The following is a 15,848-nucleotide window of genomic DNA, read 5'->3' as shown; positions in this document are numbered from 1 at the left end:
CCACCAAATATGAACTTCCCTAGACTTGTAGAGTATTTTGGTACCACTCTTGACCAAAAGCACCACTGGTGACCTCGTCGAGGTGCTGCCGGCCAGGCCTAGCAGTTTGGCCGCCACCTAGGCTGGTCTGACCACCAAGATATGACTTGGCCGGTTAGACTCCATTTCAAACTCCATAGTTAGGAGTCAACCCTCCAGACCCCACGGTCTGACCACAATCGGTTCGATCTGACTGCCAGATTTACTCAGTACCGTTTTCTTCTATGTTCGACCCCCACGATTTGACCACTACCTTCCACGGTCTAACCACTAGACACCCAAAACTCACTGAGCTTAGTTTATCCTATGTGATGTTTAGATCCTTTCTAGCCCAATCGTTTCAACGTTCTTTTACAAATGTTTTCATGATCATACATCATAAAACGTACTTTATGGTATTGCATCATTCTTATTGCGATGCATTTTCCTTTTTTTAGTGATCGACAAACCGGAGAGTGATAGGTTTTCTTGACAAGAATTTTATGGTTGATCTTGAGTGAAGCTGAACATCAATGCAAGTATCGATGCATATTTCTCCTATATTTTAGTGAATTATTGGTTAATACCTAACTTAAAATTTATCTGAAATATTTAGAAAAAAGTCAAGCGGTGGAACGTTCCATCGTTCGCGAGCTATGTGGCTTAGTTACTTTTCACGATGAAATTAATGTTAGGAAAGAGTTGTGAGAATGAGACGATATGTGGACGGTATTAGGAGTAGGTCGGGAGAGGGATTCGGATACCATAGACCGCTTTGTATCGTTTAAGCACCGTTCATTGGTGCTGTTGATTTAAGCACTTTTTCGTACTATCATATATCTGAATATGGTAAGGATGAGCCAAGTATTGTAAGTCGTCACGTTCATTTGACTCTACCTTCGTACTCACTGTACTTTATTAATTGTTTTGCAGGAAAAGTTTAGAAGCCGGCTATTTGTGCCCCACTAAGGGTGGTGTGGTGATGAGTAGTTGCCATACTACTACTAACACCAATTGGTTGCTTTGTGGGCAAATGGCGCCACCAATCTTTGTTTTCTTTTAGATGTTATTCCACTGCAATTTGTGTATAACTACGGTAGATAATACTTGTCATTTGTTTATTTTATTAACTTGTAATCACTTGAACTCTTGTATCGTCGCGATGTTATGATGTACATATTGGTAGAGATATGTGTTGGATAATAATTCTCCTAGGAATTATCCAAATGCACATATTGGGACTGTCGAGATTGCCTTCATTTTAATCATTTAGTAGATGCGGTTGTTGCTTTGAGATGTGGGTTAGCACGTAGCATGTTGAACGATGAGCATTTGATTAATTCGAATGCGATTTGGTCAGATCTTCATACATGACTCATCAAATCTGTGAACAACTAAAATATGTAGTTCCCTATGTTGAATTGAATTACCGCTATTCTCGTGTTATATAAAATAATTATTCTGTAATTTATTATTAAAGTTGTAGGATATCTAAAATCAACCAAAGTAAATGGATATTTGGATTCAAACAATCATATTTATATTAGTATTCAAGGATATTCGAATTCGTTCTAGTCTTTTAAGTTGATCTACTTCAACCTAAAATAGGTTGATGGATATTTGGATTGAACTACTTCAACAAGTAAATGGATATTCAAATTGATCTACTTCAACAAGTAAATGGATATTCGGATTGAGCTACTTCAACAAGTCGATTGGTCGGAAAATATCCGACCCGTTTTGTCGGTGAATCAGGAACCGGGGTCCCCGAATCCTGAGGCCAGGCCAGCAATCCGCCACGTGACGTCATTCCGCGGGGTCTCCTCCGCAAGGTAAAAAAGATTAAGTCCCGGGAGAGGGCGCTCGGGGCCACGATCAGTGGTCCCCGAGTACCCAGGTTCTCCGATGATCTGCGAAGTCTAAGTGCCGGGAAGAGAGTGCTCGGGGAGGTATACGGTGACCCCCGAGTACCCAAGTCCCCCGACGACCAGGAAAGCCAAATACCGGGAGAAGTGTGCCTGGGGCCGCGAGCGGTGGCCCCGTGGGCACCCAAGTATCCTGAGGACCCACTGAAGGAAGTTCCGGGAGAGAGTGCTCGGGGCTGCATACAGCGGCCCCCGAGCACTCGGTCCCCCGAGGATCCGTACAAGCGTGCCCGGGAGAGAGTGCTCGGGGAGGTGAACAGTAGCCTCCGATCATTCGGTTCCCCGAGGACCAAGAAAGGGCATTCTCGGGAGAGAGTGCTCGGGGAGGTGAACAGTGACCCCCGAGCACTCGGTTCCCCGACGACCCAGGAAGCCCCCTGACAGTGGCCCCCACAGGGGCCCACTGGTGAGGTGTCAGCCAGTCAAAGGCCCAAGGCCGCATTTAAAAGCGCGCGTGGCCTGTCACCTCCAACTGCTCCCGCCACGCTCAGTGTCAGTTCCTGCCACATTCTGGCAGGAGGGCGTGGGGTCATTAAATGCACGGGTCCCATCCCGTGCCATCCGGCACGCCTCGGGATAACGTCGTGAGGGCCGAGATGTTCCGTCTACCGCGCTGCCGTGGCAGGAAAATAAGACAGGGCGGGCACGCCGGGTCGCTCTGCGGCTGCCCGGTGGGCCCTCTCCACGGTGCCCGTTGCCAGTGCATTTATGGTGACGAATGACCGGGCGCGGGGCGTATTTTCCACCCCCGGTCACTTCGCCCAGAGGCTATGATGACGCCATTTCCATTTATGGTGTCTTGGGACTCGTGCCCTCCCGTTCGGGGCATGCTACTGCCAGTGGGTATTTAAAGCAGCCGGCAGCACGGACAAAGACAGGCTAAGAATACCAGAACAGGCTGAATCTCTGAGCAAGCTCGACAAGTTAGACAATCTCTCGGAAGTAGGAAAATCTCAGAGAAAATGGGTAGAGAAGGGAAGAGAAGCAAGAGCACCCAAAGCCAACAGATACACACAGACCGAAGAAACAAAGAGCCACAGGTTCTAGGATAGACAAACATTCTTGTAACCAGCAACATCCTTGAGGGACATTCTCAGGGCATTTATAGTATCCATACAGAAGTAGGGTATTACGCCTCCGTACGGCCCGAACCTGTCTAAACCCCAGTGCATTTACTTCGTTCCGCACTAGATCATTCCACCCCGTCGGCCATCGCATTTATACCCATTTATTTCTCCGGCGAACATATTCAGTATCATCCCCCTGACCGAATCTCTAAAAAGGAGTCCCTCAGGATCCCTGCGACAGGAGTTGACCCTCTAACACGTTTGCACCCCTACTTAATAATAGTTATATATGTTATCAAATGTCAATATGTTACTAGCCATGACTCATCAAATCGCCGAAGAACTAAAATATGTAGTTCCTCCCTATATTGAATTACCGTCATTTTTTGTTATATAAAATCATTCCGTTATTTGTTGTTAAAGCTATAGAATATTCACAATCAACCGAAGTAAATGGATATTTGAATTCGGATTCAAACAACATAATTTGTATTAGTATTTGAGGAAATTCGAATTGGTTTGAAATATGGATACAAATGTGGAAAGCACACTACCCAGTTTGTGTTGGATCCGTTTCCACTCGTATCTGCGTTACAAGTTTTGTTATCTTTTGCTGGTATACTATCGTTGGTGAGATGATGGAGGGACATGCCTATATTTGTATGGCTTTGTGATTGAGCTGCTATGTTCAATGTTCTCGTATTATCTCTAAGTTTTAACCTGGAAAGAAGCTGAGAAGCAGAGTCTAAGAAAAATGTGTTTCGAGGTGCTGTTGAATTGAAATGAGTTGGACTTGCTGACGCAGCAGTCATACAATTTTTTACCGTCTAGCCTGGCCACGTCAACTACACCGCTGCACTGTTTTCAGTCGTTTCCAGCTGATTCCAGCGGCACGAATCTCAAGGTTCATCCAAGTGCAGCGGTGGAGAGTTGGAAACACTGTTTGTGAGGTGAGAGCCAGAGGTTTGTGCGTTATACGTGTATACGTTGAAGCGACTTGAACGAGGAGCGACTCCATAACTGCAAGTACAAATGCCTTCTTCTCCCACTTGTGAGCTCTGAAGGCTCAGCACAGTTTGCTCCGGCGACATCCTCAAGGTGACACTGGCACCCCCTCGTCTTCTCTTTCCTACCCAATCTGCTACATGTTTTAGTTTCTAATCATCTTTGTTGTGATTTTGCTAGTGTTCTTCAAGTTTGGTGTGTGTAAATGGCAGCCTCGAATAACTTAAGATTTAGATTTGTCTGTGAAAGAAATGGCCGCTCTTTTTCTGGTTGCTTGGACGAGCTCCTCAACTTCGCAATGCATGATTTCCCCCCCATCCTTTCTTTATTTGATACTTGTATTTTTGGTTAATATCTAAGGTGGAACGTGCAGCAGTAGCACGCTGAAACGTTGATGTTTTTGTGAAATGACATCCGCTCCAATCTGCAAATTTAGATGTCATGAATACTTGATACATATATCTCAGTGTTCAGCAACACATAGTGATCAAAGTATGCATTTTTTTTCTGGTTATGTTTATTGTTGACTTAATAAGATATTGTGCTCCTGTTCTTTATTTTAGAAGTTTACATTTGTTGTTCTTTGCTCGTTTTCTCTGTTCTCTCTTATATGCTGTTCTTTGTTTGGCATCTCCATTCTTTCTGTTCTCATATATCCATCTCACATATTTATAGTATACAAACATTTTCTACATGGTGATGGTAGTTCACATGCCATTTTCACTCTGCCACCATCACACAAGTCCAGATTGTTCAGTGACTCTTTTATCTACCATTGTTCAGTACCACTCCTAGCAGTTCACCATGGAGAACTCGAAAGACGAAGCAGAAAATGACGAGCAACCCCTGGAACTGGAGCCATTGCGGTCATTAGCGCCAATGTTCCCGACTCCTATGGGATATGATGTGGCAACTCAATCAACCGATCCACTGTTATTCTTTGTCACGCCATTCAGGCCCTGCTCCTCGCCAGAACGGCCTCAACAGTCTCCATCTTCATTTGCTCAACCCTTACCAAAGTCACCAATTCCTCTGAAGGCTACTCCGATCTCAGTGGCGTTTCCCATTGCACGACATGGAGATGAATCTTCGGATGAAGATTATGAGCCCTTTCGTAAACAGAAAAAACCATCATCGCTGAAGACAGCCAAGAGGATGCAGCCGGCTGGAGACTCCAACGAAGCCAAGATCAAGCGCAGGCCAACAAGGAGAAGCCTCAACAAAGAGCTCGTCTCCTGTCCATCCTCGTCAAGTGTCCCAAATGAATCTGTGGAAGCAATCATGATGATGTTTGATTCACTCCGGCGCCGTATACTGCAACTGGATGAAAAGGAGGACGCAAGCAGGCGGGCTGACTTGAAGGCTGGTACTCTCATGATGCAGAATGGCCTGAGACTCAGAAACCTGAAGACCATAGGACACGTACCTGGTGTTGAAATTGGAGACATTTTCTTCTTCAGGATTGAAATGTGCATTGTAGGTTTACATGCACCTTCCATGGCTGGTATTGATTACATTTCCACTAAGCATGTTGGAAAAGATGAGACTATGGCCGTTAGCATTATCTCATCTGGTGGTTATGAGAATGATGATGATGACAAGGATATTTTGGTGTACACAGGCCAGGGAGGCAATAGTCGGCATAAGGAGAAGCATGACCAGAAGCTTGAAAGAGGCAATCTTGCTCTTATGAACAGCATGAAAAAGAAAAATCAGATCAGAGTTGTGCGCAGCGCACTGGACCCCTTCTGTAACTCTGGTAAAATTTACATTTATGATGGGCTCTATCGTATTGAAGATTCTTGGATGGACAAAGCAAAGAATGGTTTCAGTGTTTTCAAGTACAAGCTGAGAAGGGAACCAGGGCAGGCTGATGGGATTTCAGTTTGGAAGATGACAGAGAAGTGGAAAGCAAATCCTTCCACGAGAGATAAGGTTATACTGCTTGACTTATCATCAAAGATTGAGAACCTACCTGTGCGCCTTGTTAACGATGTTGATGATGAGAAAGGACCAGGCCACTTCAACTATGTTACTGGAGTGATGTATTTGCAACCGCTTCGCAAGACAAAACCATTACAGAGTTGCAATTGCCCTAGTGTGTGCTTGCCAGGCGATGCTAATTGTTCATGTGCACAACTGAATGGTGGTGATCTTCCTTACACCTCGTCAGGATTGCTTGTGAAGCACATTCCAATGATTTATGAGTGCTCTTCTAATTGTCAGTGTTCTCAACATTGCCGAAACAGGATCACACAGAAGGGTATTAAGCTGAACTTTGAGGTCTTTTCGACTGGGGACCGTGGATGGGGTGTCCGGTCTTGGGACCCGATCCGTGCTGGCGCATTCATTTGTGAGTATGCTGGTGAAGTCATTGATGAAACAAATATGAACATGGATGATGAGGAAGATGAATATACCTTTCACACATCATGGCCCGGTGATAAGGTTTTAAGATGGAACCTGGGAGCAGAATTGCTTGAAGAACCAAGTGCTAATGTCACAACTGAGAGCTTAAAGAAATTACCGATTGTCATAAGTGCAAAAAATTCAGGCAATGTGGCTCGTTTTCTCAACCATAGCTGTTCCCCAAATCTCCTGTGGCAGCCCGTACAGTACAACCATGGCGATGACAGTTACCCACATATCATGTTCTTTGCAATGAAGCATATTCCTCCCATGACTGAACTGACCTATGATTATGGTACAAGAGGAGCTCCTCCTGGTATTAAGGACAGACTTCCCAATGCATGCAAACTCAAGCCATGCCTCTGCGGCTCTAACAATTGCCGTGGTTCTTTCTGATAAAAGACATGCTGGGCATGTATGAACTAATGCACTAAAGAAGGTAAGAAACATTATCATCTCTGATCTCTGTGCACTTTTAGCACCTTTGTCTTTCACCCATCTGTTATTTTTTCTCTGGTCATGCTTAAACTTGATTTGTATTGAATGATTATACATTTTTGATACATTGTTTTTCTTCTATGGCATAATGCGGCTGTTACTTGTTATGCATGGCTGTGCAAAGGAACGTGTTCTCACATATTATACAATAGAACTATGTGCCTTTTCAAGATCAACAAAGCATGTTTGCAATGTGACTTATTCTGGTGTCATTCTACCGAACTCTTCAGTGTTCTTTCTATTTTTTTTATAAATTATTTTCTTTAAGAAATGCAGCAATCATCATTGTCCTCTGAATAAATTTTGCTCCTCAACATGTTCTACTTTACCCCATCAAGTCCAGCAATATCTGTACATTATTTACCTAGCTGAATGATCTTCAACATGTTCTACTTTCCCCCATCAAGTTCAGCAATATCTGTACATTATTTACCTGGCTGAATGAACTCTTGTATAGTTATATGAGTAGTTATAGTTTATACTTTTTGGCGATTTTTAGGGAGCTTAACTGTACTTGCTGAACATTTGGGCAATGCATGTGCATTTCAGTTCAATGCTGTTTATTACTCTCTGGAAAAATCACCAGTGGATGTAATTTTTTGACATAAACAAGATAAGAACTCACATCAGGACTCTAGGTCATTCCAAGCATAAAGCAATTGACCTTTATGCTTGACAAAATTGGGAAAAGTTCCATGGGCAACTTAAACTTAACATGTCATTTGCCAATAATATTGGGGGATTGAACAGTTAGTTTTGGCAAGCCCAATTTGGCCTTTGTTGCCTAATGCTGCTATCTTGCTTTTCAGGTTATTGTGTTGATGTATGCTGCTGTATAAAGTGGAGTCTTTTGTAAGGGGGCCACCAACCTCGCATTTTGGATGCTGCTGGCAAAGAGGGAAACAAGTAGTAGAATGCAGAATCGATGAAATGCAGCGGCATGAAACATGAGGGTCTCATTTTGTGTGGTAGTGGGATTTCCTGTAATGCATGAATGAAATGCTTTTGTGTACAAACAATGTTGTCCGCCGAGACTTTGGAATGCCAGTATGTGACATGTAGATCTTTCACTCGCAGTACTACTTGCAGATGGGACACAAAAATGACAATGTAAACTCTGCTGCTTTTGGCGCTATGGAAGATGCAATATTTTCTGATAAAAAGTGACATAAAGTTGCCAGAACTATGTGATTATGTTTATGATGATAGCTTCCGATATGAAAAAAAGAAAAGTAAATACATTTGTCTGAGCCCAGGTTCGAATTGGGACCTCTGGTGTGTGAGACAAGCGTGATAACCAACTACACCACCTAGACAACTTGCTGGTCTCGATGTAAGTTATTAATCTATAGAGGATAGCAGAACCATTAAAATAACATTGAAACAGAATGTAGATCTATGGCTTATATGAATTTGCAGGTATATTGGAGCGAACTACAGTCGTGTGAGCTGTAATCTCAGATAGTATATTGGAAATTTGGAGAATTACAAAAAAGTTCAAATGTACAACAAAAATGATTTTGAAGTGATGGAACCGGGTTCGGTCCCTCATGATGGTCTCTCTTTCATATACCCCAGAGATAAGCTTGGCGCTCTCGTGACAATCACTGTACACCTGGAGGTTTTTGATGATCCTAATGGTCGCACCTGGAGCGGAAGCGATCAATGCGAAGGCAATGGCACGCCTCTCACTGTGGTAGGACAGGGCATCAGCCTTGTCCTCCTCTTCGACATCAAACAGCGTCGCTGAAGTGCTCGGCCGGCGCCCACATTCACTTAGTCTGGCCTCAATCTCTTGGACCATGGCGTGGCGTCGCTGAAGGCAGAGTGTGTCTTTATCACCTATTAAGAACTTACGGTGTAGCACGAGATTAATGGTTAGATGGGTCAATAGACGTTTTAATAATTTTTTTTAAATTAATAATTTTCTTCTATTTAGATCATCCAATGTACTCAAACAGAAACAAAAATAAAGAGAAATTTTAATAAAAAAAATTGAGCAAATACAACTCCACAGATAGTATATGAAATATATGTTCTATTTAAGATCAATCTATATATCTTAGCACTCGAAAGATCACAACTTGTAAAAAAACAAGAAAAGATAAACACCGAGCAACGAAACTCTACAAGTTAATTATCTAGAGGCAAATGAATTTAAGACCGCATCATATAAGCGTGTGTATACAAATTTTATGTCTCTAGCAACAAGAAGAATAACCTCACAAGGTGCTAAAATTTATCTAAAAACCAAAATGAAAATAAAATTCAAAAAACAAAAAACTTGCAAGGTAATCAATAGTGAAAAACTAGAAAGAGGTGAGCACAATAATATGAAGAAAAATAAACTTTATTGCAGTAGAGGTCAGTCCTATTTTAGACGGATTACAAAGATTTATCTCTTAAAATTCTCACATATTACATAGACTAAGCACTAATTCTTCTCTCCTTTAAAATCCTAGCTCTATGCTCTCAAATGGGTGGTACAAGAGGGCTCAAGTGGTTGGTTCATCTCCTTTTATAGCTCTACCTCTCTATTTATAAGTTTAGAAAGCTTGATATCAAAGTTTCCTAATTTTTTCCCCAAAATATTCCTCTCTTGTAGTACATTTCTACCTACCGCTGGGGGCATTTAGTTTAATTTTCTCCTCCACGACTTAGCTTTACCTCGACACAAGCTTTACGATGGTGCCACGTACTCTTCTAGTCCTCCCACAGTTTTGAGGCCAAACTATGAAACCTTAGCACGCTTTCTTAAAGCGTGACTCACTGCCTTGCTTACACCTTAAGCAAGCGCTCCGATATCGACGCGTGTACTCCGTCTTGCGATCCTGACCGCCAGTAAGTCTCTCCCGCTTTCGATCTCTCGGATCACCTTATCACTTACACCGGATCCCCTTCGATTGACTTTGTCAACACGCCGTCTCCATCCGCTTTTAATGCTTTGTTTGATCTCCACTTGTTCAACTAGGATCACCCTTGACTTTGCTCAATCTTCTTGATCGTCCGGCACCAAGCACTCCGATTGGCCATGATCATCCCATCGTTTACTGCCTAGTTGCATCCATCACCTGCATACCATGAGACAAGCAAACATATATCTCCAACTCCAATTCCAATTAGTCCATAATCAATGTGCTCAAATGAAATCCCAAATTGATTCAAATCACATCAAAGTTCATGTAAAACCGAAGATCATCAAACCAAATAAATACCAATATCAATCACTCATCACAAGTAAACTAAGTCATATTTCAACTTGTTTTCTCGATCTCTCCCTTGATGAGTGCATTGACAACCCTCAAAGCAAAAAGATTTTTGTTTAAAAAAATTAAAACAAGGATAAGCTCATCCAAGTGACAAAAACTGAAAAAAAGAGCAAAATATGTCACTTGGTATAAGAAAGATTGCAAAAGTCCTAGGAGAGGCAAAAACGAGCCAAAAACCTCAAAGAGCAAGAAAAACTCAAAAATCCAATAATACATGCTCCTCCTTGATGATTGCATATTTTCTATTTCCCCCCTTTTATTTCTAGATAAATGCAATTTTCTCCTTTTGTTGAATATTTGTGTATAATATTTTTAGGCATATTTTCTCCCCTTTTGGCAATACAAACATCAAGGATATAAGACAATGTCAAAGATGTGTAAATAAAATACAAGCCTATAAAGCTTCACATATAGATCACAAAGCACTTACAAGGAATAGAGATGTCAAAGCATTATGAGGAGTAAACAATATAACTCAAAGACGCACAAATTCTCTAAGTGAGTTTATATCACCGGCATCGGGAGTTGTCACGTCCCAAATTCCATAATCGCGTGATTAAACTTAATCATGCATCATTAGTGTCATAATTAATTTTGAGTTAAATTATTTTGGCGCACTAGAGCACTTCGTTTAAAATTAATTGGATGAGAGAAAGAAATTCGGGAAAGAAAAGAATTAAATTCGCAGTTAAAATGGACCTCTTACTCTCTAACATATGGGATCCACCCGGCCCCGCACCACCTCCACTCCAAAGGGGCAGCCCACCTGCCCTCTCTCTCTCCTCCTCACTCTCCCTCACGTCCCCACCCGAGTTCCCTCTCCCTCTCACTCCCCTCTCAAGCACTCTCTCCCTTTCTCCCTCAAATCTGCACTCTAGGAGCCGAATTAAGGTGAGCATGTGGTACCAATGCGATCACGAGCTCGTAAGCTATTCATCCCTCCAATTCATTTTCATTTTCCCGGAGGATTTGAGCCGAATTTGGTGTCTCTTGGTGTTTAGGGTGGAAACATGAAGAACGCCGGGTTTTTCATCTTCCGAGCCTTTCCTCCTTAAACTAATGGTCCTCAAGCTCAGCAAATATATCTTGGGTGAGTTTTCTAGGTTCCCATGGCATGGATGCGTGAATTGGTTGATCAAAATCCAAGAATTTGGAGTTAGGGTTGAAGTTCATGAGTTCTTGATGTTTTGGTAGCAATAGTCGAGTTTTGGTGGATTTCGGCATATGCGTGTGATCCTATGCGGTAGAGGAGGTCAAGATGATGCTTTAGGTCCAAATCCCCACCCCAAAGGTTGTCAGAATCATCGCCGGTGAGCTCACCAAGTTTTCCCGGCTGTATACAGCGGTATGACTGCCAGCTCAGGCTGGTCAGACCATCAGGGGCCAAAACCCTCTGTACTCAGGCGGTTTAACCGCGTTTCTGGCGGTCTGACCGCCCATATGCCTGCGGTCTGACTGCTGTCAACTGTTTCAGCATAGTTTTCTGTTGGCTGAAACTTATAAAATTTATAATAAATACTTTGTAACTCCAAAAATTATGAAACCAATTTTGTTGGTTTCATAATAAACTACTCTATATATTAAAAATATCCTCAGCCATTAAATGTTGAATTAAATTTCTAAGATTTGGAAAAAATTCCCCATAAGTTTCCTTTTCTGGAAAGTTTTCCAAAAAAACTTTTCCAAACAAGTTTTGAGACAAAATTTACCGAGAAAAAGTTTTTAAAAAAAGTTATCGAGAAAAAGGTTTAGAGGAAAAGTTATCGAGAAAAAGTTGCTTCAAAAGTTTTGAGAAAATAATTACCGAGAAAAGTTTGGCTCAAAAGTTTGAAAAATTTTGAACGAGAAAAAGTTACCGAGAAAAGTTTGGCTCAAAAGTTGTGAGAAAAAAGTTAACGAGAAAAGTTTAGCTCAAAAGTTTGCACGAGAAAAATTTGGAATAAAATTCCAACACAAACGTTTTTGAACAAAATTTTCAGCATAAACTTTTTTTTAAAAAAAATTAACATAAAAGTATCAACACAAAAAATTCAACTTTGTGCGGCCCAATCAGCGCAAGGCCCGACCGAGTACATATGCCACTTCCCATCTAGGCCTGCCCCCTCCCTGCCCCGGGTGTCCGCGCGCCTCGACAGCCCATCGTTCGTGACTTGGGCGCCCGCGGACACCCGCGAAACATGATTAGTGATTTGGTTTTGGGCTGCTTGGAGGGAGGAAGCGGCACCTGTATGATTTTTTTATATTTTAAATCAAAAAATTGCAAATATATGTTTTGAAAAATTAAAGATCTAGACTCATTTCAACAAATGATAGACTCTAGATTTGCAATTTATAAAATGAATGCATATATTTGTAATTTTTTATTTAAAAATAAAAAAATCCACTTGTATTGTTATGTTTTTTTAGAAGGGGTGACTTTATTAGATCAAGTGAAGCACAAACATTACAAATAGTAACCTAGGATGAAGGAAAACATAAAGAAATAACACAGGCCCTGTAGCCAACACCCCGAGCTTCATCTCCGATCCATCGTCATCAAACATGGTCAAAGAAAACAGAGCCGAACTCTGCACTGACGATGAGGGGCCATTAAAGGCCATTAGATTTTTCACAGTCACCAAGAGTAACATCCTATAATTAGGATGCATTGAGAGCAATGAACGCATCGGACAAGCTCGCCAACCAGAAAGGAACCCAACGCTGTCGAACACGTCAACGACGCGGAAGAGAGAACCGGCGCCTCCGATGAGCATGTCATCGACCCAGACTTGAAGCTCGCACCCCTTCACAGAGATGCAGCACAACAAACATATGCATACCCATCAGCAAATCTTTCAAAACACACCAACACACACAAACACTTAAACTACTAACCTAACTATCAAGACGTAGTAGATAAACTAACCCAAACACCGAGGGGTTGGGCCACCCTCCAGCTTTGAGGCTGTCGGAGGCAAGGGGGCTGGCCAAGTCGCCAAATCGCCTCAGAGTCACCTCGATGAATCGCTCCTGGAAGTCTCTCAAAAGCTACTTGTATTGTTATGTGGTCTGAAGAGTTCCCAGATAACCGCCTCCCAGCCCAAGTACAGCCCACTTTTTTTTTCTTGTAATGATTCTTCTTCCTCCTCATCCGAGCTCTAATCTTGATCTTTGTTAGCTTTGGATTCTTCGGCTACTTTTCTAGCTACTGGCTCTAATCGGTTCATCAGGAGCGCACCGTCCACCACGCCACGTTCAACAGTCTTCGACTTAGCCTCCCCGACGTATCCGTCGCCAATGGCCTTGGACTCAGCTCAACATAGCATGCACGACTCCAATAGCAATTAGTTAGGCCCGTGCTTGCAGCGCTCATGTACTCAGTTTATAAATAGACTTGTGTAATGTACATTGTGAATCAATCAAGGCAATTTATTGTTTGCATGGTATCAGTTTCCCTTTCCTGTGACCTTGCCTCTCTCACGCTACAAGTTCTAAGACTTCCTCTTGCATGGAAACCCCTCCTGCTCCCACTGCGCCATCGGCTCCTACTACTCCCATTGCTCCAGCTAGCACTTTTGCCGCTGTTCCTATCTCCTAGGCTATCCACATAAAATCCTTGATCCCCTTCAACCTTGACATCGCGGCTAGCAACTTCACCAAATGGCGCACCTTGTTCCTCGTCATTCTTGACCCTTTTACCTCCACACTCACGTTGAAGGCAATGAACCTCGACATGACGACCCCGAGTAAATCAAGGAGAACCTCACGGTTCTCATGTGGATCTATGCCACCATCTCTGATGAATTGCTTGACATGGTCATGAGGCCAAGCACAGCATCCTTTAGCGTTCGGTAGCATCTCACTGAGATCTTCTCCAACAACAAGCCAAGCTGGGCCGTTCACCTTGAGGTCGAGTTCCATGGCCTCTGCCAGGGTGATCTCTCGGTCTTCGTCTATTGTCATAAGCTATAGTCCCTCGCCAGCGTGCTCGCCGATTGCGACCAGCCTGTCTCCAAGCAGGCACTCATCCATCAGCACATCTGGGGCCTTAGCTAGCAGTTCACCATTCTGAAGACCCTCATCTTAGTGTTTCCCACCTTCCTGACCTTCATTCAGGCTTGGGATCACCTTCTTCTCACCGAGAAGTCCCAGGCTAGTCCACCGTGCAAGAATCCGAGTTTGCTTGTTTATGCATGATCCTCATGATACACATCTTCATCTTCTGAAACTCATTTTGCGTTATGTGTGTGGTACTTCTCATTTTGGCCTTCATTTGTTTCATTCTACCTCTCACGAATTGGTTGCCTATTCAGGCTCCGACTAGGCGGGGTGTCTTGATACCCGGCGTTCCACGTCCAGGTATTGCGTTTTCTTAGGCAAGACCTCCTTTCATGGTCTTCTAAACGCCAGGCGACCGTCTCCAGATCAAGCTTGGAAGCAGAGTACAGGGTAGTTGTGAACACTGCGATTGAAAGTTGCTGGCTACGACAACTTCCCGGTGAACTTCAGCACCCTCCTGATCGTGCTACCATAGTCTATTGTGACAATATTAGTGCGATGTATCTGTCCAACAATCTGGTGATGCGTCATAGAAATTGATCTGTATTTTGTCCATGACAATGTTTCCATTGGCGAAGTGAAGGTTCTTCATGTTCCAACAAGCTCCACCAAAACATCGTCAGTGTTTGGCGAATTCAGATTCAGTCTCAACATTGCACCACGTTTGGATTACAGGGAGGGGGGTGTTAGATTTGGATTCTTCGGCTACTTCTCTGGCTACTGGCTATAACCGGTTCATTAGGAGCGCACCGTCCACCACGCCACGCTCAATGGTCTTTGACTCAGCCTCCCTGATGTATTCGTCACCAACAGCCTTGGACTCTGCTCAGCATAGCACACGTGACTCCAACAACAATTAGTTAGGCTAGCACTTACAACGCTCATGTACCTAGTCTGTAAGTAGACTTGTGTAATGTACATTGTGAATCAATCAAGGCAATTCATTGTTTGCAAGCATCAATGGCTTCGTTCTGTTCTAGAAACTTTCAGGGAAATCTTTAGTGCAAACTACTAAATTGGTATAAATAGTGAATGTCGTTTGTCTGATTCCCATCCGAAGATTTCGGTTGATCCCACAATCCCACCAGTGAAAGGGTATTTTACGATATTTCGTGGTCATACATGAGTTTTCTACAAATCACCTCCTCCACTGGTGGGAAAGTAGGACCAACTGTAGCTTTCAGATGAGGATCGAACGGACGTCGTTCACTGTAAGTACGTTTACACTTATTTACTTGTTTGCACTAAAGATTTTTCTAGAACCTAGAAACTTCCAAACACCGAATGTTCATAGTTGAAGGCTGCAAGTTAAGGTATGAACTAGTTAACCTCAGGATACTTAGGTACGACGGGCAACACAAGTTACTCTGGGCTTAAGGATATTCATGCGTCACTCAAATCATTCATTTGGTGGTCCTTTTGTGTGTCGACTGCGCTTCTTAAAAATAAAATAAAAACTCAAATCACTCCGCCCTTAAAAGTACACCTTTCCTTTCTTAAAGCTTAACAGGAACATCCTTTTTTAGGCTTTACAAGTACACAGCTTGAGTCTATGCATGTCCAGAAAAAAAGAGATGAATTAACCTTATTTTGGATAAGGAGGATTCTAAATTTTTGTC

General features: G+C 42.7%; 1 protein-coding gene across 1 annotated transcript; it reads left to right on the top strand.

Annotated features, from left to right (window-relative positions):
• Window positions 1-4,802: 4,802 nt before the first annotated feature.
• Window positions 4,803-6,820, top strand: LOC133905504 (histone-lysine N-methyltransferase, H3 lysine-9 specific SUVH1-like). The gene has a single exon (XM_062347311.1). The coding sequence runs from the start codon at window positions 4,820-4,822 to the stop codon at window positions 6,818-6,820; it is 2,001 nt and encodes a 666-aa protein (XP_062203295.1). The 5' UTR covers window positions 4,803-4,819.
• Window positions 6,821-15,848: the final 9,028 nt, after the last annotated feature.

The sequence above is a fragment of the Phragmites australis genome, chromosome 22, assembly GCF_958298935.1.
Source record: "Phragmites australis chromosome 22, lpPhrAust1.1, whole genome shotgun sequence".
Taxonomy (NCBI): Eukaryota; Viridiplantae; Streptophyta; class Magnoliopsida; order Poales; family Poaceae; genus Phragmites; species Phragmites australis.
This window is presented reverse-complemented; position numbering and strand designations above follow the sequence as displayed.

Bases quoted from the DNA above. Each gene is read 5' to 3' on its own strand.
- LOC133905504 (XM_062347311.1), top strand. From the start codon at position 4,820: ATGGAGAACTCGAAAGACGAAGCAGAAAATGACGAGCAACCCCTGGAA.